This window comes from Homarus americanus, unplaced genomic scaffold (genome assembly GCF_018991925.1).
Source record: "Homarus americanus isolate GMGI-L3 unplaced genomic scaffold, GMGI_Hamer_2.0 scaffold36188, whole genome shotgun sequence".
Taxonomy (NCBI): Eukaryota; Metazoa; Arthropoda; class Malacostraca; order Decapoda; family Nephropidae; genus Homarus; species Homarus americanus.
Genome location: NW_024718183.1, coordinates 3,861,295 through 3,889,240, shown reverse-complemented (window position 1 = coordinate 3,889,240; position 27,946 = coordinate 3,861,295). Strand labels below are relative to the sequence as shown.

The following is a 27,946-nucleotide window of genomic DNA, read 5'->3' as shown; positions in this document are numbered from 1 at the left end:
ATTAGGTATAAGAAAACCAATTAAGTAATGTAAACTTATATACTTGACAGCAACTTTCTCCTGTGTATTACTGTATTTAACTTGTTGCACAAATACTGTATCCTTTATAATTTCTTTATTTTACAGTGACCCCCTGCAAGTTACAATGATTCCTGCTTGTTACAGTGACCCCCTGCAAGTTACAGTAACCCCCCTGCAAGTTACAATGACTCCTGTTTATTACAGTAACCCCCTGCAAGTTACAACGACTCCTGTTTATTACAGTGACCCCCTGCAAGTTACAATGACTCCTGTTTGTTACAGTGACCCCCTGCAAGTTACAATGACTCCTGTTTATTACAGTGACCCCCTGCAAGTTACAATGACTCCTGTTTATTACAGTGACCCCCTGCAAGCTACAATGACTCCTGTTTATTACAGTGACCCCCTGCAAGCTACAATGACTCTTGTTTGTTACAGTGACCTCCTGCAAGTTACAATGACTCCTGTTTGTTACAGTGACCCCCTGCAGGGTGGATCCAAGAACATCAAAGGGTGGGGTGGGGGGTCCGTCCGAGAAGTTTTGGGTGGGAGAACATGATGAGTGCAGCGATCCCATCCAACTGGGGAGTTTTTTGGGGGGTGGGTTGTAAGCCCCCCCCCCAGTATTTTTTTTTTAAATCTGACCAATATCATGGGCATTTTTAAGCCATGTGCACTTGATATTAGGAGATATTCTAAGGTCAATAGAAATTACTGTTTACAAAATGCCCGAGTACAATATTGCATTAAAGAATAAGTATTGAAATTTTTTGATGAAAATGGGGGTTCTGGTTCCCAAGACCCCCTGGATCCACCCTTGCCCTGCAAGTTAGTGATCACAGCATCTTACAATGATCCCTGCAGGTTACAGTGACCCCCTGCATGTTAGTGACCACTGCAAGTTAGTGACCTCTGCAAGTTACAATGACTTGTAAGTTACAGTGCCACCTGCAAGTTACAATGACTCCTGCAAGTTACAATGACTCCTGCATGTTACAATGGCCTCTGCAAGTTACAGTGACTCCTGAGAGTTACAATGACCTGTATGTTACAATGACACCTGAAAGTTACAATGACTCTTGCATGTTATAGTGACCCCTGCAAGCTACAATGACCTCTGCAACTTACAGTGACTCCTGCAACTTACAGTGCCACCTGCAAGTTACAATGACTCCTGCATGTTAAAGTGACTCCTGCATATTACAATGGCCTCTGCAAGTTACAGTGACTCCTGAGAGTTACAATGACACCTGCAAGTTACAATGACTCCTGCATGTTATAGTGACCCCTGCAAGTTACAGTGATCCCTGCAAGTTACAGTAACCCCTACATGTTACAGTAACCTCTGCATGACTCTTGTATGGTACAGGGACCACTGCATGACCCTTGTTGTTACAGGGACCACTGCATGACCCTTGTATGTTACAGGGACCACTGCATGCTACAGCAACCCTTGCATGTTACAGATAATAAATCCTTTATTGGGTACTGACACATCTTTAAAGTTCTACAATTACTGTACCTATTATCTACCAGTGACCAGAGAGCAAGACAGTTATGCAGTGTAAAATACAATCCAATATGAATATGCAGCTAAGAGTACTGTCCCTAGACTAATTTGGAACAAAGCCATTTGGGGTTAAGTATTTACATATATTAACAGATATACTACATGAGCCAACATGATATGTTGAATCCATTTGCAAGAAAAGTGGAAGAAAACTGCCATGGTTTATTATGGATATTGTTAATAAAAAATTGTGCAATTTATGTGCAAGAAAATGGTTTTCAAAGGCAACATATTTGATTTCATTATCCCTATGTATTAAAATATGGTCGTCACAGTAACAACTTTTTCAATCAAATCTCTGTTTAATCACAAGCATCATAAAGGAAGTGATGCAGAGAGTGATGCCCTCCCCTACCAAGGTATTACTGTCTAAAAAAATAAATAAACCGATAAAAAATATACCCATGCACTTAAAATTTGACTTTCATCTTACTGGAGCAGCTAGACTCCTTGGGTAGTTTATAAAAATCTGAATATATTAATACCTTTTATCAATTATTCTTAAATAATTTCATAAAAAACTTTGACTAAAAAAAAAAAAAAAAAAAAAAAAAAAAAAAAAAAAAAAAAAAAAAAAAAAAACCCTAATCAGAATCGAGTCCTTGATCCAAACTTCCTAAAATTGTGTCACATACAAACTTGCCATTTTTGCATTACAGGTAAGATGACCAGCATATCACATCCAAATTTACCTGTGTATAACTTCCATTCATTCTTTTCATACACACTCACATTATTCCTAAGAAAATAAAAGAATCTAGAAATTACACAATCCTAATGCAATTATGTAATGCATCTTAATTTGGATCTCCATCCACTGAATTTTCACTGTCAATGAATTCTACATGTGTAAATGGGAAGTGTCCAACCTTTCCATTTAGTTCACCTTCCCATTGCCCATTGATGTTCATCTTTGTCACCTTGATGACATCTCCAATTTCCAGTCTGAGAGCAGTTTTGTCGTAGGCATTGGGAACTCTGGCTTGTTTCACTCGTGCATAGGCCGGTAATTTCCGCTGTAAGAAAGTTGGCCTTAATTCTTTTGTATTAGGAGTTACAAAACTAAAATGTAATCAATGGTCATTGTGATACATGTGAGACTCTCTTAACAAGAGCACTGCAAACTAATGCAAATGTTGAACTGTTTAAGACTATTGAGCTACAAGGAAAAACTTAAACCAGACAATAATGCCAATACCAGGGTGTTGACAGGAGCTTTTTGTTGTCTGCAAAAACTGATGAGCCAAAAATGAAATATTGTTTTAAAGCAACTCTGTGTCTTATTTGAAATATACAATCAAGAAACCAATACAATGAAAATTTAAGAAAATACTGGGGAAGGTAAAAAGCATCTTTCAAGATACCCAAACATGCTTACTAACACAACTGCTCATTGTTCATGCTACAATTAGGCCACATGGGTTCAGGGTATAACAACTTAGTCAATATTACGTGATATCTTCAAAGTCCAACCCGAGACAAAAAAATGTCATATGAACTATTTCAAGCATAATTAATTTTGTAAAACTGTTAGTAGTATAGTCATTATCAAGCAAAGTAATATTATATTATTTTGCCTTACTGTACAGGTACTTAACATTTATACTTGCTGTCCATTTTTAATACAGTACAATTATTTCACACAGACTGACTCTGAAACACCTTGACTCTTCTACTACCTGTAAATCATTTTATTTAAATGACAACATATATTTCATCAGTTCATTATTATAAACATTGGAAACATCTGGTTCAGCAGTCTTCATGAAATGCAAAATGTAACTAAACAATTGGTTCAAAGCTCTTCCAGGAATGAGAAATTTTGGGGCAATGAGAAAACTTTCTCAAACCTGGAAAAATTCCCACATCCCGAAAATTTTCCGGTTATTGGGAAAGTTTCCGAGAGTCTAAATTATGCATCTTGCACAGACTGACACTAGCACACAGCCCTGGAATGTTTCTGGGAGCTGGGGTAAGTTTTCTGTGAATCTATGAGAGTTTAAACTATGCATCTCACCATCTCATCTCACACGGACAAACATGCCCAAATTACATTTAGACTGAGGGCACAAGAGAAAATATTTATGGCTAGCGAAAAAGTGTATAAACTTTTATACACAGCAGATGTTCTAATTGTGTTAGAGAAATGAATGTGATACCATAATTATCCTGAATAAATTCTCAAGGAGACATTTCCAGTAAGACATCCTTAAACAAAATATTATGACACGATATAACGATTGGGACTCCATTCCTTTAAGAAATATGTAAGAAATGTTGATACCAGTCTGTAAAGTAGTTCTAATTAAGCTAAACACTCCATTTCTTTACTAGAATAATCCTGAATAGTTTATCTTAAAGTTAGGTTAAATAACTATATTTAAAAAACTAAAAATCTATATGATATGGGAGTGAGATGTACCTAGTGAATGAAGCTATATATTATAGCGACGACTGGTATTTTCTGCTCGCACGGAACTGTAATAATTTATGCAAACACCACTGTAGGTGGGGGATTAGTGGGTCTTGTGTTACTGACCTTCTGATGCAGTGTCAAGTCACCCATTGTCTGGTGGGGGATTGGTGGGTCTTATGACCTGAAGATGTCTTGAATAAAGACAAAAGCCAAGGTAGTTTTGAGGTGTAAGGTTGCTAGTAATAAAAAAGTATAAACTTTTATCCATAACATCTGCTCTAATTGTGTTAGAGAAATGAATTTGGTATCATTGCATATATGTGTTCCTGATGATGTTATTTTTTTTACCTACGAGATATATACAGTACAGTATTGTATATGAAGGGTACAGGTATTAATAAACACTGTGCTACACACACACACATACACTCTCCAACAAGGGAATTAAGACTGCAAGCATGAGGAGTGAGGGTCTTGCTGTAAGACAAATCTGCATGTGTGTGTGACTGCGTGGTAGTGAGTTAAATATAAGCTGTTGAGGAGCGCTTGGCAATGCGGATTTCCACTCCATCTCTCTAATTACCCAAACCTTTCTGCTTTCTCACCCCATATTTTAAAATGTTATGTAACATAGTGTTGAAGGGTTACAACTTTGCTCATTTATACTTATACTTATTGCAATCTCCCTAAAAATACTTTATTTCGTGTTTATTCAAGACATCTTCAGGTCATGAAACCCACTAATCCCCCACCCAAGAAAGGGTGACCTGACATTCCATCAGAAGGTCAGTAATGTGAGACCACTAATCCCCCACCCTACCTCCACCTGACATTGCGTCAGATTCAATGAAAACATCCCCAGCACCCAGAAACGTTCTGTGGAAGTGGGCTAGTGTCCGTATATGCAAGATGTCTAGTTTAGACACTCGGAAACTTTTCCCAATAACAGGAAAAGATTCCGGGGATAAGGCATTTTTCCGGGTTTGAGAAAGTCGTTTGGTTAGCCAGAAATCTCTCATCCCCTGAAGTGCTCTGCACCAATTGTTCCGGCTAACGGAGATATCACTGTATATCAACAGTGGAAAAAATGCACACGAACAGCTGCATACCGTCATTCCCTGTGGCACTTGTGCATTTTCATTAACCCACGAAGTACGGTGCGTCTCTACAAGAGATGCTTTTCATATTGCTGAAGGACGAGCATCGACAATGGTAACTCTATTTCAAACAGCCAGTTGCAAACACCACACTTGAAGACATGATTTTTATTATGCCATTACCTAAACCTACCAATAAATGAGCAAATAGGACTAAAAGATGCCAGATTTAGCTATATTTTTAAGGGCATTCGAATTTGCGCTTGAAGTTGACCATGGGTCACGATAACACCACTGTGAACATTGTCTTTTCATGGCCTGTACTCCTGACTAGCACAGTTTTCACAACTTCAGATTCCACTGTTTTATTGCCTAACATGTCAAAGTTCATGGAGGTTTCATCCATATTTCCAATGTTTGACAATGAAAAGTGGTGTTTCTGCCTCAGATCAATAAAAAACTGGTGAAACCTGGTAACTTGATGGTCAAGGTCATCAGGTAGCTTCTACTGTAGTAATACCAGATCTTTCCTTTTCATAAACTGGTTGCACCATCCCACTGATGCTTTAAAATCTCTGCTCTGTTCAGGGTTTGACCTTGCCTACTTCATGTACTACCGCCTGGGAAGATATTGGAAGCATAATGTGTTGTCTAATGGTAGACGAAAAATTCTTTCGAGAGACTTCAATAAAAAAACTAGCAAGGCAAAAAAAATGTGTACCTGTATAAACAATTCGACGACTGCGTGCTTAACCACCACTTATTTTTACTTTTTATTCTGTAACTCTATTACTTTTTACATTATCTTTTTTTATACTTACACCATCATCTTCCTCGTGATTTACTCTTTCTTTTCATGTGCATTTTATAATGACTGATGCAATGATGTGGGTACAGCACAAAGAGGAATCAACAGCAAACTCCCACTTTTCACTTATATTTGCCAAATGGCTTTTATTTAATATTTTATTTAATTTTTGAGGGTCTCATAAGATTTCCCAGCCTTTTTTTGTAGGAAGGCATCATTTGAATAAATATTTGATAATATCTTAGCCATGAATAGTGCTTGGAGCAAAAATATCATGATTTCTGGTCATTCTATTGGCTCCAAACAAAACAAGTGACAGGCTCATTAAATAAACTTCAGGCGATCCTGAGTGTTAAGAAAGTGCCAAAATGGTTAGGTTACTTAGTGTGTTTCTATAAGCTAGTGCTGCAGTGATAAGATGTATAATGGGTATCAGTTATGACAAAGCCTTAGTATCAGTGACAACCGAAATGTAAATAGTATTCTGGTAACTACAAAAGTTTGAAGCCACAATAATTGCATCCAGAAAACTGCAACCTTTTTAAGAGTCACATACAGTATTGAGAAACTTGCAGATAAGTGCATTGATTTCAGTTACATAATATATTGTAAATATTTTTGTTAAACTGTATTCTTATGACACTTTATGCCGAGTCCATCCTAAATAACCGAGATGGAGTCTGGTTAATTAAATAAGCAAATAAAATATTTCACAAACACCATTTGATATCTATACAACTGAAGTAATTCCTACAACAGTGTTACCAAATAGCCTTGTAAATCTCTTCACAAGATACAAGATATTAGTAAAGGTGTAGTATTTAGGTTCATTCCAGACAGGTAAAAAATAAAAAATCCCCAGTCCTAACCAACCATAGCAAAAAAAAACTGAGGTGGTTCTGGACACCTAGTGCATAACAGTCCACGAATAATTTTTTTTCTGTCATTTAACTCCATCCAATATATCTAAGTAAAAGGAGGCAACACATTCTCAAACGAAACCTTATTCACTATTCCTTCTACCTGGCAGAAAATATTTAGCTGAACTCCAAATGAAGATTGCTTACACATACGTCACCTAGAAACAAGATGATTTGTAATAAACAGTTCAATAATCTTTATATTACAATTCTAACATTGCAGTGGTGACGTATTTTAACTTATAGTTTTTATGATAAATGAAAAAAACATTATTTAAGTACAAGGGTATTCCACATAACAGCATTAATATACTAAGTACCTGAAGGCTAGGCCTCTGACGTGGCGTACCATCTGTAGACTGTGTACTGCCTCTATTTGGGGTTGAGTTAATGGGAATACTCTCTCCTTCCTCAAACTGTTGAAAAAGGATATCATTAAAATATGTTTCTACCATGACAAACTACAACTTTTCAAACCTGAATGATATTAAAGGATAAAACTATAAGATTATTATTATGCACATTACAGTACTGTACTGTACAGTATACAGTATTTACTCTTTAGAAACTATTTGGCCTTCCCCTGCTATAATAAAGTGCAAACATTGGTCTCTCTTATTGGTCCCAGCAGTAATGGCACCAGTAGTAGTAGAACTGTATAATAAAAATACAAAAATACTAAAGTGATAATTAAAATACATATATGAATCAATAAATAAAAAAACATTAACAAAATGACTATGTTACTAGTACAAGAGAGAGAGAGAGAGAGAGAGAGAGAGAGAGAGAGATCACGGGGTGGGGAAAGGGAGAGACGTAACTCGGTCGTGTATATGACACAGTACAATACAGGAAATTTTTCTCAGTTATGGTTACAATGCGGGAAGGTGGAAGTACAGGTTGACAACCCTTTATCCGAAATTCCAAAAACCGAAAAGCTCTGAAAACGGAATTTTTTTTTTGTGGAGTATTTTTTTTTTTTTGTATTAGCCCACCCGGGCACAGGTCACTGACCCACATTGGGGCCTGGGGGGTGAAAATGTAATAGTAATAATAATTATAATAATAATAATAATAATGATAATACAGTAATAATAATAATTATTCATAGTAAATAAAAATTTTAAGAAAAAATACACAAAAATAAAATAAGAATGATAACAATAATAATAATAACAATAATACTATAATAATAATAAAGAAATACAAGAATGAAAAAAAGATCAAAAGTGAGAAACACGACCTAGACCTATGAATTATTGTTATTATTATTATTATTATTATAATTATTATTATTATTATATTTTGGCCCCCAGGCCCCAATGTGGGTCAGTGACCTGTGCCCGGGTGGGCTGATCCCTGTAAAAAAAAAGAAAAAAGAAAAACTAACCATTCTGAAAACCGAAAAATTCCAAAAACCGAAATGCATCTGGTCCCAAGGATTTCGGATAAGGGATTGTCAACCTGTAGTCCCTCGTTAGCCATACAGTACCCTTTACCACCCCAAGGACAGACTGGATCATTTTGTTATAAGAAAAAGCAAAGTACCTTCTCAGTCATCAGATACATATTGCATCTGAGAAAGATAAACAGTCAGAGAGCCCTACAGTTGAAAGTGTGGGGAGTGACCTCTTCTGACCCCCCCCCTGCCAAAAAGAAAATTAAGTTCTTGCATATGAAAGTTTGAAACCATCCAAATTGAAAAGACACCTAGAGACAAAACATGCCAAGCTCAGTGGCAAACCACTTGAGAACTTCCAGAGAAGAAAGAAGGAAATAAAGTTGTCAGTAAATAATCTCAGTAAAGCAACCACTCTTAATGATAAAGTACAACTGGCATCATAGTTATTTACTTATCGCATTGCAAAAGAAAAAGTGTCATATACATATGCTGAGAAACTTATTCTCACATCCACTCTGGATTTAGTGAGTACAGTTCTTAATGATAAGTTTGCAGATAAAATCAAATGTGTCAAACTCATAGACACAACAGTGTCTCAAGAGGATAAGTCCTATTGCAGAGGATTTAGAATTCCAGCTGGTTTCACGTCTACAGAAATATTCAAGATATGTGGCGAGTCATTGACCCGAGACTTCAACAATGAAAGAAATCTATCATGATCTTGTTTACCAACATCTGATACACTGCCACACGCTATGGGGGGCCTCTGGCTCTTCAAAAACACAATCCCTGGTTACTGCACAAAAGAGAGTTGTACGAACAATGAACTACTTGAAAAAAAAAAAAAAAAAGATCACACAAATGAAAAATTTGTAAAATTGAAAATGTTAAAATCCAAAGATATTAACACCTACTGCTGTGCCCTTTTTTTTTTTTTTTTTGACAATAATTATTTCCAGTTCCGGAATAATCAGAGATACAACTTAAGACACCAGAGCTACTAAGACCACCCCCGTGCTCTCCTCTCAGTCCCAGACCTCCATAAAATATCATGGTGTGAAGGTGTGGAACAACTTACCCCCACCCACCCGAGCAAAGACTATGCTCCCTTCCTTTAAATCATCTCTTAAAAAAATATCTATTGTCTAAGTATTAATATTTCTTGTAAAACCTACTATATATACAGTACCTGCTTTTATTGTAACATCAAAACCATTTTATCGGATATTATCATGTAAATAGATAAAAAATTACCATTGCAATAAATATAATTGCCAACTAGACATAATCCTGACAGCTCTGTCCTCTTGTTCAACCTTAATACTGTACAACCCGTGTTGTACTGCTCCCCATTATATTTATATTTTTCAATTCCACTGTAATTTATGTATATTACTTATAATAAAAACAAATAAAAAATAAATAAATAAATAAAATAAATATTGAAGTGATAACCATGGTAACATTCTGATATGTTCTTATTACCACCATGCTATGTGTAATATTCCAGATGATACTAAATGTTACATAATGCTTCCTTGAGATAAATGTATAGTATATATCAGGTGCCTATCGGAGAGCTCAGGTTCTCAACTGGCTCAGCCATGTTAATATTCAATTCAAGGGTCAGAAGCCACAACATGGTGAGGATGAAGAAATTATTTTCCATGTAGATTGACAACCAAACACATCACATGCTGTTGTCTCTTACAATCATTAAAGTTGAGGTTATAAGTACTGTACTTAGAAGAGGAGGAGAGCAGCAAAACCTGTTATACACAGGAAGTTTAACTGTTCTGGACCTCCCTGTGTATTGACTGAGCTGGTAAACTAAACCAAACTGTATATGGGTATGGCTGATGCCACAAACAGCCACCAGTTGAACAAGGAAATTGACTTAACAGTGGAAGTATGTGTGATTGCAGCACCAAAACCTGCTCATCTTTCAGCCATTCAGGTAAAATGTCAATTCTCATCTGCCTTTTTTATTGGTAACAATTGCATAGAGCCATACAAATTATATATTAATACCAGTTATCAGTAGTCCAGATTCATATCTGGGTTGAATCCCATAACATTATTGCATACTATACATGGATTAGAAGACACCAGGTTATAAATAGGCCTAAGAGAAACCCACATTCATGCAATACTGTAGTCTGAAAAACATTTGTTCTCCCTTAGAAAGGTTTTACCATCTATATCTGTGTAACATTTAAAGTGTTCATATTACACTGTTGATAAACTAACCAGACATGAACAGCATGAAAAGACACACTACACCACAAGGTATTTATAACATCCTTTGCTAAGACTTCAGGAATTGGGTTAGTATTGCCTACCCTCTGCACGTAAGGTACTGGTATGGACCCAGTCTGATTGATGGAATTTCTGGCTGTCCACCATTGATCTTCATCTTTGCTAACAATAGTCAACACTTCTCCTTTTCTAAACGGCAAATCATCTGGATCCTGAAAAGTGAAGCAAAATTACATTAAGATCCTAAACAAATGTTTGCATTATACCACTATCATATTCATTACTTAACTCTTTCAGTGAAGAAATACATCAGACACTAGCAGAAGGTTCCTAAAGACCTTCTGTAATATTAAAAAATATTGCACAATTTCAGAAGTCCATGGCTCTAGACCAGTGGTGGGCAACCAGTGGCCCATCGAGGTGCAAAGTGAGACCCGCGAGATTTCTGTCGATTGTTGTCCTTGAGTACATAAATACTGTACTATCAAAAATAGGTGCACTTGGCACGGCAATCAATAGACCAATATTAAATACAGCATTTCTTTTTCATTAATATGGTAAGATTTTCTATGTTTAGAATTACCTTCATTGTTTATCACATAATTTACAAGTTATGTTTTGTTTACAACAAACTTAACATTTAATTTACACAATACAAACGAGTATAAATTTTTTTTTCTTCAAATACAGTGAACCCTCGAAGACCGGACTAAAAGGGGGGATCACCTGTCCGAAAAAGCCGATTGTCTGAATCTTCCGGTGACTGTACTAAATGTATAAAAACTATAAATAATATAAAAAACAAAAAATACAGTACAGGTACATATTATACTGACCACTCGAGTTAGTTATACAGAATTTTTCCTGTGAAAAAAATGCTTTCTGCTAAATCGAGAGTTCGTTATTTCAGACTCCTTTAAATCGAGAGTATACTGTGCATACACACAAGTGATACCTCTGTTAGCCAGAACAATTGGTGCAGAGCACTTCTGGAAATGAGAGATTTCCGGGTAACAAGACGACTCTTCCCAAGCCAGAAAAAATCCCTCGGCCCCGGAATTTTCCGGGTGACGGAAAATGTTCTCGGAAGTTCCAGAAATTGCACATTACATTACCTCTCAAAGCCAGAAAAAATCTCTCATCCCCAGAATTTTATGGACTTTTCCAAGTATGTGCTGGCCACCAAGCTGGGGGGGGGGAAGCTGCCATTCACGCCACGAGAAACATATGAGAGCAGTGTGATTGTGAGGCAGTACTCCTGGTTGCGTTTCCAATGCATTCAACATAATCAACCACAAGGCTGGCCAGAGCCTCATGCACCGCCACCACCTGCCATTTCTCCATTGGACAACCAACCAGCTGTCAATAGGAGGCCAGAGGCTGGTTCTTCCTAGCACACCAGGACTACTCCAAGCTTGCCCTCGATGTCTGCTGTCTCGCCACCACCAGCTATAGGGGTGTGTCAGGACCACACGGTTAGCCTATCTCCTCACCGAAAGTTGACAAGGATTAGAAAGGCATTGGTTAGGTTAGGATTTTAGGATAGGTATAGTTGAGAACCCCATAAAACTTTAATTTCAATGTCAATTGTTGCTTCAGGTGATGGTTCTAACATTTTGTATATATTGAGTTACAAAGGTAATTAAGGTATATCATCTGCAGTGTTAAGTCTCACAACAAGATTCCATTGTTTAACTGGCTTAATTATTCATTGTCTTAAATTGTATAAGTTCAATTATTAGGGTGGAGGAAATAGTTATATATTTAGGATTATTTTTGTAAGACAAGCCTAGAGTTATATGTGTGGTACTGTGATACCTAGTCCTGTGACCGAGGTACTGTGAGAGGTTTGAAACTCTTGTAAAATCAGATTCGCTCAAGATTAAACCGAAGCAGCACCTGCCTGTCTCCCTCTCGAGTCCCAAGTCACATCAGTTGGTGTGTGAGCTTTACTTTTTGATGGGTTTGGGCTTTATTGCTTAATACAGTACACATCTTTTAAGTTGTACAGTATATTGTAAACTATTGCCAGTGAAGTGATCAATATTCACATACAAAAAATAGTAATAAGAATAAAACACTTCATAAACATTTGAGAGTGATCAGCTTAGGTTAGACATTGCCATATTTGTTTTGATAATTTGCATTTGAAAGTTAAGAGAAAGTAAACATAAAGAACATTGGTGTTTCAGTAAAATGAGTTGTGCCTTTTTATTCATATCTTGTCAAAACTGTTCAAAATCAATAACTGGTCCTCCCTTGAATTAACTCTTTCCATTTCCTCCTAAATCTTTTGTTCTTTTCCCAAATGTATGTATGTATGCATGTCAAGTTATTTGATAAATTTAAAAAACATATTATTCTATATGCGATAAAATATTGCAATTGTATGGATAAATATTCTGGCTTTTGAAATTTGGGTTATGATCATATCTTCAAGGATGCAACCCACTGAGATGAGGGAGGATCAGTCATGTGGCCCAGTAATAATGTGGGTTGCCCATCACTGCTCTAGACTATACCAATAAATTAGAGAGCACTTTAATCATACTGTACAAGGAACACTTACACTGCCCTCGAAGTCGTATTTTGCTACAACCTTCTCACAACGTTTAGGTGCAGGTCGGATAAGGGGTGTGCTATCTAGGTAATGTAGTTTATAGAAATTGAGAAGTGATGGCAAATCTGCAAACATCTGATCTCCTATGCGATAACGCACTTGCTCACCCTGTTGTATCTTGTTTATTATATAATGTGAAACTTTGTTGTCTTCCCTGGAAATTAGAAAAAAAATTTAGTTCATTGCATAAAAGAAAAACTCAAACTAATCTATACATAGACACTGAAGACTAAATCCTAGACTCATTACAGTAATGTACAGTAAATGCCTGAGGGCTGAGATGACCAACCCATAATATATAATACCTGTACAGTAAATCCCTCAAGATATGAGCATGATAATTAATGGCAGGAAATGTTGTTTTTAAAACATTAATTTTGTTATAATATCAACGACTCACCAGCAGTATCTCAAACCGAATTGGTATCGACTGATATAGTAATTGTTTATAATGGTCGTTGTCGGTAGGTCAGGACTCAAAATTCTGAAATGAGTCCCTGAACAACTCATGAACAATTGTTTATGAAGATGTACAGTAAACATTACAGTTGTAACTGCTTTCACACCTAACCCTGGGAAGGAGGAAAGTGTCTGGATTATTTGCTTTAGCCCTGTCTCATAAAATTATTCTTGTCCTAATATGAATGTGGGCCACTGGTGAGCACCGTGAGATTTAAGAAAACCAGCTAGGAATTGGAAGGTGATGGAACCGAGTAGCTAATGATCAAACTGCCGAATCTAATATGAAGGTTGGGACTAACTGCACTTGCCCAAAACCGTGCAGTCAACACATTTGTATGATGCTAACATACATGCATATATTGTAATTTGCTAAAGAAGTTAAATAATAAATTATTTATCTTATGTGTGATGAAAAATGAGCAAACTCAATTTGACTGAGCTACATTGTTATGCTCCCTAAGGACAGTGGTCATGAAGTTATATACAAAGCTATCAGGTAAATATTTATCCAACCATAACACAGTCCAATGATTATCACAAGTAAAGGGGGGTCTATTGAGGTTGCCATATAAGGGAAGAAAACAAAAGTGCTTTTACATAGTCACACCTTCCTCAACCTTTATTGTCGATAATGATCAATAAAACAATCTAGGTAGTAAGTGAAATATAGATGGTTGGTGGTGTTGAAGGTTAGCAGAGGAGGCTGGGGTAGGAGTGGAGAGTGTAGGCTGAAGGAGAGGGGAAAGTAGTGTTGTGCTGTTATGGGATGAGAGGAAATGAGGAGGGGGAGATTAAAGGGTCAGAAATACAAGTTGTTTGGACAGGAAGTCACGAAAGGAAGGAGATGCTGGAAGAATATTACAGTAATCAGTATGATGCATGATAGGTAGGCAAGTGACACTGTCAGACAGACAGGCAAAGAGAAAGAGTAGGAGTCGGTGAATAAGAGAAAGAGGGTAGTGGGTAGAAAAGGAAGGATATGGAGATGGAGAGAGGGAAGGTGAGGGTAAGTATGTAAGGGGGTGGGCAGAAAGGAGTGCAAGAGAGGGAGGGAGATGGTGGGGAGAGATGCCATCTACAGTATTGTGAAGGATTAGCAATATTTGCTCCATTACCCATTAATCTGTCCATAGATGAATGGTCGAGTACTTTATACCCCAGGTGCACATATGTGGATATCATGCTAAAAGTTGTGTAAAAATTAAGAAATTCTGTATTTCTGCAAAGGCAGCCTCCAGCAAGCCCAATTATCAAGGGTTTAGTTTAGGTGGGGATTACCTACCACAAGAACATAATACTGTACATGGGCCTACTTTACAAATCAACATCATGCAGGGTCAACCCAACATATTAATACAATTGGGGACTATCTTGGTTCATCGGCAGGTATACTTAGATGACCTCAGTAAGTTATGACCCTGCCTTGCCAACTGTTCCCACCTTGTGGGTTGGCATCAGGAGCATCCAGCCATAAAACTTTGTCTCAAAATGCCTGATGGCAGCTGAATCACCAGAGCTGTGCCCATCCCTTGGCCTCTGCTATATTTTCTGCACTGATACCTTGGATTAGCAGTGGTGAGGGGGATGGGGGGGATTGCCATTTGGGCATTACCCAAAATTTGCAATCAGATAAATGCAGCTAACCCACACAAACGTGGAAAATGGCCATAAAACATTGATGAAGATGGTGATACTTTGTGTTTTTCGTTTACCCTGTCGTTTCAGACTTAAGTGTGTTACTCAATCATGCCTAAACGCCCCAGTAATAGTTCATCTTGTGCTGCCCCTTAAGAGGTTGCATAAGTCTGTGAGTCTTCCAGTCAAGCTTGATGTGATAAGGCATAAGAGTGGTCATCGACCTGCAAAGATTAGTAGAGACTAGAGCTTGCCAGCCTTGACCACCTCTACCATCCTCAGAGACAAGAAAAAGTATGAGGCTGCTGACAATGAGTGTGTGTGTGTAAAGAGGAGACACTGGGTTTGAGGACCATGACAACCCTGCACCCTTCACCCAGTAAGACTATCCCAACCAACATGTCCCTCCAGCCTCAGGGAGGAATGCCAACTCAACGCTTCAACACAGGTAAATACAGTAACAGTCTCAATTGATGATTACATTCCTTATTTAATGCTTATTATGTTTGCTTCATATGTCTGCATTATTTTCTTCCTTGACAGTGTACACAACAGAGATAAATCAAGAGTAGATGGGAGTTTATGGAGGGTGACTGGTCCCTAACCTCCCAAATTTGTTATTCTTGTGGGATTAATTGCTTCGATAATCGTCGATTCATTAACTGTTGACTTTGCACAGTCCGCATATGTGTTAAGTATACGGTAATATCTCCGTTAACTGGAATCCCTCAAACCCGGAAGTCTCCGATAGCCAGAATTGAAGTTTTCTCGGAAAATCATTCCCAAAGCCGTAATTTTCTGGAAAATTGCGGCTTTGGGAATGATTTTTGCATGGGGCACATTTTCTGTTAAAGTCTGAGAAAATTTTCATGGTACCAGGAAAATTCCAGGGATGGGGGATTTTATTCCGGGTTAGAGAGATGAAAATCCGGGTAATTTTCCGGAAATTTTTCCGGTACCCGGAAAATTCAGGAAAATTCCGGGGATGAGGGATTTTTTCTGGCTCCGAGAGAGTCGTCCTGTTACCCTAAAATCACTCATTCCCATTAGTGCTCTGCACCAATTGTTCCGGCTAATGGAGATATCACTGTATATCTGTATACAGTATATGAAAAAAAATCTTAAAAGTATATGTACATTGAGTGTGGCAACAACTATACACAGTCTGTTAATGGTTCTGTAATAAATAGTTGTGGTCAAAAGTAATCATCCACTCCACCACCTAACCTGTGCCTGGCTGGGTCCTTTCTGCACGGTAAATCATGTGGGGAGGAGAGGGTTGACTTGGGGGAGGGGATTGAAGAAAGCAGGTAAATTCATGAAGGAAGGAAGGAAGGGAAGGATGGATGCAAGCTATTTTTTCCACTATATTATCTTAGGTTTACATGCTTGAATGAGTAATAGATAAGGACCCTTATTATATTATAATGTGCCATCCATTTCCTTATTTATAATTCTTTCAGGTTTTAAACACAGGTAATTAGATACTTATAATAAAGTTTATATAAGGAGATATATTGAATACAAGGGTGAAAATCACTTTTATTTTGTATATGACCAACACAAGTCATGCATAATCTCAATAACCCGTCCGGTTAATCGTGGTTTCCCCGGATTAATTATCATTTATATGAAATAAGAGATCCAATGTTTTGTTTACATTACACACCTAAAACAGTCATTTTGATATATCAAATGCCAGCAAACCATAAAAAATACTCACTGCAGCCGGTTTCCCAGACTCCTCCCAACGGGTTAACCAATCATTCACACAGACCCCAACCTCCCTTGTAATTTTTGACACGTAGCCAGCGGTGCACAAACCGATAATTTGCCTGTGACTTGCCAATCGACGTTCTATAGCGTCCCTCCTGGGTTAGGTGTGGAGCAGTGGCCATATATCACTGCTACTACCACCTCATCACCCGCATTCAATTTCACAACTCTAATACACACAATACAGGCTGGACAAGTCACTTTCTATCCAACAATTCATTCTTAATTTTTTTTTATAAATCATTATGATTTATTTTTTCAAGTCGGTAGTGGTGGAAGTTATCAAGTAACAATTCATTCTTATTTGTTTTTTTTCAATTAATATTGATTTATTTTTTCAAGAACAGTAGTGGTGAGAGGTGGAAATGATCAAGTAACAACCTAGTTTAATATTCCTGGTGGTAAACAAGCCCTACCCCCACCTCTCTTATGTGGTCATATCATACAATCTTCCAAAAGCTCACCTGCATTCTTCTCCGGAATCACGAATAAAGGCATAGATAACTAAGGGAAAGAGAAGTCCATATGACACCTCCCCAGACACCTACCTTCCTGGTTGGTTAGTTGTTTGGGCTTTAGGCCTATCAACGGCCAGGGTCATTAAGGCCGTCAACGTCAAGCTACATCCACCGACCTTAGCACCTTCTTCAGGTGTTAAGAATAATTCACTATGAATGTGGCCCTTGACTTGTGTCCTCCTACCTAACCCCAATCTGCAACCCCAGTTCTCCTCCCACCCTCTTGTGATCCGTCGTGTAGAAAGGCCTCGAGCTCACGGGTATGGTAGTCGGAGGGGTGGATGATTACTTTTGACTGAGACTGCACGGTTGCTCAATGATAATTTAAGATATTCAGATATCATAGCAAGTTATGAATCACACCCTCGAGACAATATATACTTATCAGTAAATTATGATACAGTATAGGATATTTTTCGTTAACAATATACAGACACACTCCTCGATTTATGGAAACGTTCCATTCCTGGACACTAAGCCAAATTTTCCGTAAACCGAAAACGACCCTTCCATAATATAAACTTTTACTGTTCCCTGTACTGAATCACAGATGGTGTCTCACAAAGGGATGTGCTCAGCCACCTTATGCATAATCCTCCACAAATAGTGTTGTTACGCCGTACCAGTTACCTTCCGTAATAACAAACTCTTGCGCAACCCCAAATTTTTTATAATGGGACTTATTGGAGGCATTTTGTATCCTCGAAATTTCTATAAACTGTGTGTTCTGTAACCCGGGGAGTGTCTATACTGTACTGTATGTGTGTTCTGTAACCCGGGGAGTGTCTATACTATACTGTACTGTACACGTATTGCAAATGGCAACTCCATTATTTCATGTGGGAGCAAGTCCATATTTAAATCAATGATTTAAATAAATCTTTTGGTTTACATCAAACCAACCCTGGAATATGTATAGCCTACCTAATACAGTATCACAATAAGTGGGGGCTACCTTAGGGGAGTCATCATCATTGTTTTATGGCCATTTTCCATGTTTGCATGCTTTAGCTGCGGTTACATTGTGGCAGCTCTTCAAGCTACACAGTCTCTTGCAGCCCCTTTTGCCAGGTTCCTAACTCTAATGTCACTTCTTTCAACCTCTCCCCATGTCCTTCTTGGCCCACCCCAGCTCTCCTCCTCTCCACATTTAGGCTAAGGCATCTCTTGACCCAATTGGTCTCATCCATTCTCTTCAAATACCCCAACCATATCAACCTGCCTCTACAAAGGACTTTGATAATACGTACAGTACTTTCAACCGTCTCCCATTTAGCTTTGACGCAGGGCTTACTCTCTCTCTCTCTCAGTGTTACAATACAGATACACCTCACCAATCTCATTTCAGTTCACTATATAACATCACACTTTTCATACCAGTTGCATACATTCTTCCTTTCACTCAGAGGGTTAGTCCTCTTGCTGTCAATAAAGGCAGCAGCTCCCTAAACTTCCTACAGCCACTTCTAACACATTAACACAATACAGTAAACCCTTGCTATTCAAGGATGTTCGGTTCCAAGGAATGGTGTGAATAGGAAAAACCACGAATAGCAGCATATACAGTGTACTACCCAAATGCACCACTGTATACCTATACCAAACAACCGAAGCCGCAGTAGCATTCATTCCCTCTTTAACTTATGTAATAATTCAACTTTCTTTGTCAGGGTCATCATTGACTTCTGCCTTTTACATTTCACTCCACTAGCATCACTAGCACTGACACTAGACGGTCTTTTAGGGGCCGTTTCACACAGTAACACTAAAGTTTTGAGAATACAGCACGAGATGCTGCGTGGGGTGACTTGTTGTGGTGCAGGAAAAGACTTGTAAGCTAACCACCAAAGCCACCATCTGCTTACCATGAATCACAAACCCACGAATGGCAAGGGTCTACTGTATATGGGCCTACCCAACACAATGTGGGGATAATGTAACACATTAACACATTATGTGATGCCTAACTAACAAAGTACAGAATCAAAATAAATGAGGATTACCTAACACAATATGAGGGGACAACATAACACATCAACACAGTGCCTATTTGGGGCCTACCTAACAGAATCACAATATGTATGTATATGAGGGCTCCCAAACACAATATGTGGTGCCTACCAAACATAGTACAGTATATGTATCATAATATGAAAGGACAGATTATCACATCAACACAGTATGCAAAGCCAACCTAAAAGTTTCACAATAAGAGGACTACCTAACACAATTTGGGGACTACCAAACAGTATCACAATATGAGGACTACCTGACATATGTGGGGCCTACCAAACACAGTATCACGATATATAGGGACAAAGTAACACATCAACACAATATGTGAGGCCTACCTAACACAGAGCACGAAGTCCCCGAGGATGGTAGTAGAGTCTCTCACCAGGAACACACCGCCATCGCGCTCTGCCATCAATAGGTCGGTGGCGTCCTGCCGCGACATCTGACCAAAGTACCAGCTGAAACGATATATGCTTGTGTAACATTGTTATATGCGAGTTCTTTATTAATAATATCACTTCAGGGACGCATATAGTGAATACTTAATCTTATGGGGAAAATTAGGATATGTTCCACAACTAATAAGTCAACAGTAATGCTGTACAAGTTGTGGAAAAATTTAAGTTATCACAACCTGTGCTCGATTGTACTAAGCTAATTACTAAAAATGTTTTGTCCAGTGCAAACTATAGGATGCCCTTAAAATTCACAGATGACACCCTGGATGTACCCAAGAATGTCTAAGGGTAGTTTTAAAGTTACCACCAGGCGACCCAGCCAAGCTGTGAGCTGTTTTTCAACTCGTATTTTTGGGTAGATATAAGTACTGGGTAACTTTCTTCACTTATTTTTACCCAGATATGTGCACACACCACCCTACATTCACATTGTGAAAAAGTAAAAGAAATAATTGTTCTAATGGCAAAGACATAAAGGGGATATACATTTCTTTGCACACGAGTTATCTGGCTCAGTGAGGGAAGGGAGGAGGGTGCAGGTTGTAGAGGGTTGGGAGCGTTGCTAGGGAGTCGGCGTCCCAGCTGGTCTCCGTTATCATGGTGAAATGGGGAATGCATGCAAATGGTGACTGTGTTAAACCTTCATTTGGCTTTTATTTACTGGTTTGGCAATGCAGTATTTTTTGCTGTATTTTATTTATTTATTTAATCCTCACATTTCCTGGTATACTATATTGTACAGTAGACCCTTGCCATTCACGGGTTTCCGATTCGCGATTTCGACAATTCGCGGTGAGCAGATGGTGGCTATGGTGGCTAGCCTGCCAGCCTTTTCCCGCAGCACAAAGAGTGACACCATGCAGCATCTCGTGTTGTACTCTCAAAACTTTAGTGTTACTGTGTGAAACGGTTCCTAAATGACTGTCTAGTGTAAGTGCTAGTTGCTAATGGAGTGAAATGTAAAAGGCAGAAGTCAGTGATGACCCTAACAAAGAAAGTTGAATTATTAGATAAGTTAAAAGAGGGGATGAGTGCTGCCGCAGCTGGTCGGTTGTTTGGTATAGGTATACAGTAGTGCACTAAGGTAGTACAAGTTGTTATTCTTGGTGTTGCCTATTCACACTATTCCTTGGAACCTAATCCCTGTGAATAACAAGGGTTTATATCATTATTATTTTCAGAAAACTACGGCTACAGGAGGAAAATACACACAAAAGTTCTTTCCTAAATACTCCTTTCGAGGGTTTAATGAAATTCAAAATATTCCGAGATATGATGACACAATCTTGGAAAGGCGTTAAACGTGCGACCCACGTGACTGCCAGGCTAAGCAGTTGAATGTGTCGCATCGCCCAGAGGATGGGTTGTGTGTGAAAGAATTTATTCTTTGTACATAAAATATTATATCCCGAACCAGGAAATGTGAGGAATAAATTCAAATAATAATAATAAAGAAAAAAAGAAAAATACTACGTTGCCATTTGGCAATGTTGTCACTAGCACGAGACAGCATAGCCGTGAGAGAACGCCACTCCCTCACTCTCTTGTGCTGTCTCCCACACATAATAAATGTTTAATCCAAGATACCGACACTGCACCCCCCTCCCACAGCGTTACTCCTCCCATGATTCTCTGGGACGTAAGAAATTTGGATTCCCTTATGGTTTTGACTTTACAATAATGATTTTTTTAAAAAGGGCACATCCTGTATGAACAATTGTGTGTGCATGTACGAGTAAAAAAAAAATTACGTACAGTGATCTCATTTTGCATGGGTCTTTCATGAGCAGTTATGGCTTACGTGATTGGTTGAAATATGACCATAGTTATAACTTATGCAGAGAGCCATGGATTGTGCGGGTAGTGGTATAGCATTAATTTAGTGATCTTTTGCTTGTTTAGCCCCAAATTTTGCAATTTTAATCATTTTAGTTATTGGAAATTAAGTGCGTACCATAAGTAATACAGGTACAGTAAACTCTCGGTAACTCGGCACATATGGGGCTCTGGCCTTGCCGAGTTATTCCAAATTCCGACTTGTCGAGGCACTTTCCCCCTCCTACAAAAATACAACAATAAAAAGTTATTGACCCATTTACTGTATGTGTACATGTACAGTAATTACTAGATGTAAAAAAATAACACTTACCAGCACTGCAGGCGAAGAATGAAGCATCATAATAGGTGGCACAGGTGCATGGTAGGTGACAAAGAGGAATGGTAAGTGACAGAGGTATGGTAGGTGACACAGATGCATGGTAGGTGACAAAGAGGTATGGTAGGTGACACAGAGGTATGATAGGTGACACAAAGGTATGGTAGGTGGTGCAGGTGGCCAGATATGCCAAGATTTCCCCAGATAATTTTATATATCTCGGCATTTCCCCGAGTTATACTATAATATATTCCGAGACCACATCCATGCCGAGTTATCTAGAGGTTACTGTATACAGTAATACTCCAGATACGTTCCTGAATAATATCCAAAACTGCACTCTAAGGAGTCATTTTTCAATGCATATATTGTATGGAAATGTGTTTCTCATGACATTATTTTTTACCTATGAGATATACTATACTATACAGTAGTGTATGTGAAAGGTAAAGGTACAGTACTGTATTAATAAACACATAATTATTGTAACATATCTTTACTAATTTTCTACCCAAATTTCCCCTGCAAGGTCCTGACCCTGAAAGCAAATATATATACTGTACAGGTAATGTACTCACCTGGTTCGGTCGTGAGGGTCAAAAGAGGCAGTCATTGTGCTAGGTGTATCCGTTAATGTCACTTTTAATAAAATGTACACTTCACACTACGGTATGTTCAATGTTTTCTACACCACTTAAAATGAATTGAGCTTAATACAAGTAAATGGGAGGGCTTGGGGAGCACATCTACTGACTAATGTAGCTCAGATATTCCCACCCAACAATTTTTTCCAGATTATTTACATTAACTCAAAAATTTAACTGTTAATGCAAAAACTTTTCTTTGAATTTTCACTGGACTGCTCCTGGGGTGCACTGTAATAGCAGTCTCCAGCGCGCCCACGGTGGAAACTGCTAGTCCATGGCCCTTGTCTGTCTCTGTAATGATTGGAGAATTAATGCATTAAATACAAATTAAGTCATTTTTAACTGAATCAACACAAAAAGACTCTAGACAGGTTTTGTACTGTATATGGATGTGTACCTCTGAGAGAGAGAGAGAGAGAGTAAAATTGGGAGACTGACAAGGACTGAACACCAGGTTATCTATGATTTTTGTGTGTGCACCTGTATGTAAAAAAGTGCTTATACTACATATCCTGGTACAGTATTTCAGTTCCTGTAGACTGAGCAGAAATGTGAGTTTGTTCTGTTGTTCTTGTCTGTGAGAATATTGCACTCATTAAATTACACATAGAAAACAGATGTTTTGAGAATCAAATAATAAAATATTGTACAGTACATCTCTATAATTTTTGCTTAAAAAGATAACAATATATACTGTACCATGAACAAGATGACAACAATGATGCAAGACAAAAAATTCCACAAGCAGACATCTAACAATGATTATAAATGTGTATGTGTAGAGTAATTCTTAGCAACAGCTTGTGTTATGACGCTGACAAGTTATTGTTACATTACACTCTTATCTATGTCTCCTGTTTAATGAACAAATTAATACAAAGCTAAACTTTGTTAATTATAATAATAAATTGGGTTAGGATTTGGAAAAGGTCAACCATGGAACATTATAATGTACTGTATTGATTTGTATATATTGTAGAGATATAAATAAATGTATATTTTAGGAGGTTTTCAAACTTTTCAATTTTGACTGTACATAAGCATTTTTTTACTTTACACGCCCTCTTCAAAATGTAACCCCCGCATAAGATATGACACGACTGTATTGAAATTTGATTTTTTTCTGGCAATGGTTAGGTTAGGTTCTTTTAGTTAAGTTTTTAACCCCACAATTTCCCCTACCCACCTTTGGTGGAGTCGAGGTTGATAGGGTAGGAAGGGTCATAACTCAGTAAGGTAAAGGAGCTGGTTAATATCAAAATATGTTTACATATTTTGTTCATATTTTCCACAGCTATATTTTGGATGATATTTACTTATAAAATCAATACAACTTTTTATTTTCATTATAAATATGTGTATTTAATCTTTTAATTTTTCTCTATTTACGAGTCACCTGTAGTGGACAGGGCATGAAAGATGAGAGAAATTGTGGTGAATACAAGTTGAAATTTATCATTGCATTTTTCATCAACTTATGTTTTAATTTTATAAAACACAATTTTCTAAAATTAATTATACATAAAAATGCGTGAGAATCTCTCAGCTTCCTATAGCAGCAACAAAAAGTCTGATATAAATAATAGGGTATAATTGAGTTTTAGAAAAACTGTAAACCATATTTTAGTCATATTGTTAACTCTATGTTATTCAGAATTGATTATCGTTTCAAAAATAACTAGTTTTGTAAGCTTTTATTTATTGAATGTTTAGTTCGATTCTTGAGAGAGCTTATGATGTTTTAAGAATATATGTCCACATGAATTTATAAAAAAGAAAATGTACAGATGCAGGTCAATTTAGGACAGTAGCCAGGTTTTGATTTGTCCATAAAAAATAAGTTTTTCCTATGGTTCTTGTTGTGATTTGAATGAATCCGACCTTCGTTTCTGGTGCTAATCGCCCTAACCTAACCTAAACCTGGCTACTATCCTAGATTGACCAATTTGGTCAATTTACCCAAACTTTCATTCACCAACATTCAGAAAGATAAACTCCATTAAAAATAATTAAGTTTCTCATGCATATAAATCATTTGCCGATGTTAACAGAATAATTATTTACCTTATCCTCTATGGATAAATGTCCTCAAGGTACCAGCACACAATAGGTGAAAAAACCTACCCAAATATTGGTAAATTTATAGTAGTTCACACAACTCTGTTACAAAGTCAAAACCATGTTTCTCTAGCGTATTTTTGTGTGTTTTGATTGGTTCTGACCTTGATTTCCGTCGGAAATTGCCTGTTTTTTAGTTATTGCCCCCTTCTACCCCCAACAAGATAGGGGCTCTGTTGGGAACCAGGGTTTTGGGTGGGGGTTTTCCCGAAAAAAATCATCGCCAAGTGAATACAAAATAAACAAAAAAACACAAAAAAAACATAAACCTAACCTTTTTTGGACGACACGACACGACCTGACCTAACCTAACTCTCACGGTGTTTTTACGTAACCAGACTCTCGCCATATGAGGGAATCACTGTTATTTCTTACCTTATTCCGAATTAGAATCTTTACTGAGGTAGGGAGAACACCACGAGATCTAAAAAATGCTTTTGCTTGTTCGTTTTTCCCAAAAATGCATAATCAACTCCATATAATTGAAGTGACACCCATCACAGACTTTCATAGTCAGAAATGAATTTGAATTTCGAAGCATGAGACCCAAAATCACAACCGAATCTGATTGGGCAAAAAATACCGCAAATTCTAAAAGCAGAAACCACAATTCATTTCAATTCGTGGCAAAATAAAGAAAACTTTTGATTAGCCGCGTGATGTGTACGGGAATGCATGCGCATGACGATTTATGAAGGGAACACGCTGAGTGGGGGGTGAGGTAGGCGATGATGGCTGAAGATTAATGGAAGAAAATAGAGAAGGATTAGGTATGTACTATCTCATTATTATATGTTTCCGACGGTAAAGTAATAGAAGAAAATTACCTTAAAATTAGACGTCTTTTTTTTAATATGATAAAAGATTCCCTGGAATGTTGTGTGAACTACAATAAAAATACCCAATTTTTTCTCTACATAATGTCTAAAATACTGCAGCTACCTAGTTTAGGTGATAGAATGTTCAAACTATATACAGTAGACCTATATTATTTTAGATTCATTGTTTAACTTGCAGTCAGAAATATGTAAGTATTGTTCTATTGCATCACAGAAAATATTAGACGTTTATATGTAAAGAAGACTACAAACACAGCTTGCCTATAGTTCCTGGGTTCCGTGGCTAAGTTAGGTTAGGTTGGTTAGGTTAGGTTAGGTTAGGTTAGGTTAGGTTGGTTTGGTTAGGTTAGGTTAGGTTAGGTTGGTTTGGTTAGGTTAATAGTTTGGATATTCTAAATACAGGGATGACCAAAACTTAAAATTTGACGGGAAAAACACCAATACAGTAATAGGGTGCAGCCTGACAGTGACTAACTTTTACAACAATAATTTACTCTCTTGTCTATAAAACAACTCCACAACTCTTAATGTGAATAATAGCACAAGTTTCTAATGAAGATAATATTTCAGCAAAACTCGAGGAACATTGTTTAATATTTTTCATAACTAACTATATACTAGACCATTATGAAATAGATACAAATATTGATATGTCTATAAGAGATGTATTATTACCCATCAACTAACAGCATATACTATACCATTATGAAGTAAATACTGTATAAATGGTGATTAAGTAGTTATTACCCAGCATCACCACAGCCCTACCCAACCATCACACCCACGCCATCATTCACCCTTATCTCTCACCATACACTCTTTATCACTATACTACCAAGAAACCAATCCCTAATAAAACAGTTTAAGGGTCATATTACTTAGATGAGTGTATTACCTGGGAGAGGGGGGGCAGGTGAGTCTTACCACCACCACTACACTAGTAAATATAACAGCTTCTACCTCGACCCACCAGGTGACACACCACTCACCTCAACTGATGGTTCTTTATCACTAATTATAAACCTTAATCACTCTACAATATTATAGGTTTGATTTTTTTTTTAGGTGTTATATTATCTGTTAGGTTCAGTAATTGGTAAGGATATGTTAAGAGGGTAATATATGTGTGTGATGTATACAGTATATTGTTACCAGAGGCCAAAGGTTTGCCAATTTAGCGCTAGATCTACTGATAGTCTTGTTTAGTTTATGCTAATTATGAGGGAATTGTGCCAAAGTAGAGACATTAGTGATGAGACCTTCAATAAAATATTAGAATAAAGACACATGCAGGGACGGGTCTTAGGGGGGGGGGATACTGGGGTCCTGATCCCCCTTTTCATCAGAGAATTCCAATAGCAAACACTGCAGCTTCTGAGAATTACTACTGAGAGCAGAGACATTACCGAGAACAAATTCTGGCTTGAATGTCATGTACACTAATACTGACACGTTCCTTGATAAGAGAGGAGTTTGAAACACTACTGAAGGTACAGACTCGTTCAAGATTCCTCGAACACTGCTGGCAACTCAGGCCGTTTGTTGTGGGGTTTAATGATGTCTCACACTCAGGATGGGTTGGAGAAAGGAAACTCACAATGCGCTCTCTGTAATATATTGTATTGGATGTACAGTGTAGCTTGGTGCTGGGAAGTTGTTGGAAGCTGGCTGGTTCGGGAGTGTGGAGTAGAGAGCTCAGAAGAGGTGTTGCATGCTGGGCTGTAGGTAGAAGAAGGGGCAGGTCACGGCGAGGTGAGGTCTTATATAGCGGAGGTAGGCGTGGCTTGATAGTTGACCTCCGCTTTGTTAGGCGGCGCTAGATGCTGACCTTAGACCACGAGGCGTAGGCTGGGTTATTCGAAGAGGGGTCGACTAGTCAGCGACAAACGGCAGTTGTAGTTGTAGGGGAAATATCCACTACAGTACTCCCCCTTCCCTCCAGGCGGTGCAGGAGACTTGTTGTCTGCATGGTTGTATCCCACATGTGAGACAGAACGGGTGGGGGTGTGGATGAGCTGGCCGCTACGGGAGACAACTTTGTCTAGAGACACGAGATCTGTGGTAGAAGCAGAGGGAGAAGGAGGGTTGTGGATAAGAGAAGGTTGTGCTTCTCTTGCGGCAGGTACACAGTCCTCAGTAGCGCCTGGTGGGGTGTGTGGGTCCAAGTCAGGAGCAGGGGCCACGTCAGGAGGAGGGTCCATGAGGGTGC

General features: G+C 38.0%; 1 protein-coding gene across 2 annotated transcripts; it reads right to left on the bottom strand.

The window, feature by feature from the left end:
* Positions 1 to 25: 25 nt before the first annotated feature.
* LOC121859259 (adapter molecule Crk-like) lies at positions 26 to 27,206 on the bottom strand. 2 transcript variants are annotated; one of them, XM_042356011.1, is made up of 7 exons: positions 27,188 to 27,206; positions 22,712 to 23,071; positions 19,856 to 19,978; positions 13,063 to 13,267; positions 10,577 to 10,705; positions 7,153 to 7,248; positions 26 to 2,607 (listed from the first exon to the last, which is right to left on the bottom strand). In XM_042356011.1, the coding sequence occupies exons 2-7, from the start codon at positions 22,744 to 22,746 to the stop codon at positions 2,389 to 2,391; spliced, it is 807 nt and encodes a 268-aa protein (XP_042211945.1). In that variant the 5' UTR covers positions 22,747 to 23,071; positions 27,188 to 27,206; the 3' UTR covers positions 26 to 2,388. The 2 variants fall into 2 exon arrangements, with proteins under 2 accessions (XP_042211945.1, XP_042211944.1); XM_042356010.1 differs by lacking the exon at positions 27,188 to 27,206 and adding an exon at positions 26,633 to 26,789.
* Between the last annotated feature and the right edge of the window lie 740 nt (positions 27,207 to 27,946).

Bases quoted from the DNA above. Each gene is read 5' to 3' on its own strand.
- LOC121859259 (XM_042356011.1), bottom strand. From the start codon at position 22,746: ATGACTGCCTCTTTTGACCCTCACGACCGAACCAG. The intron at 10,706-13,062 runs GTAAGTGTTCCT...TTCACTTTTCAG, and splicing joins AATACGACTTCGAGGGCAGT to GATCCAGATGATTTGCCGTT. The intron at 7,249-10,576 runs GTAGGCAATACT...CTTTTTCAACAG, and splicing joins CAGTACCTTACGTGCAGAGG to TTTGAGGAAGGAGAGAGTAT.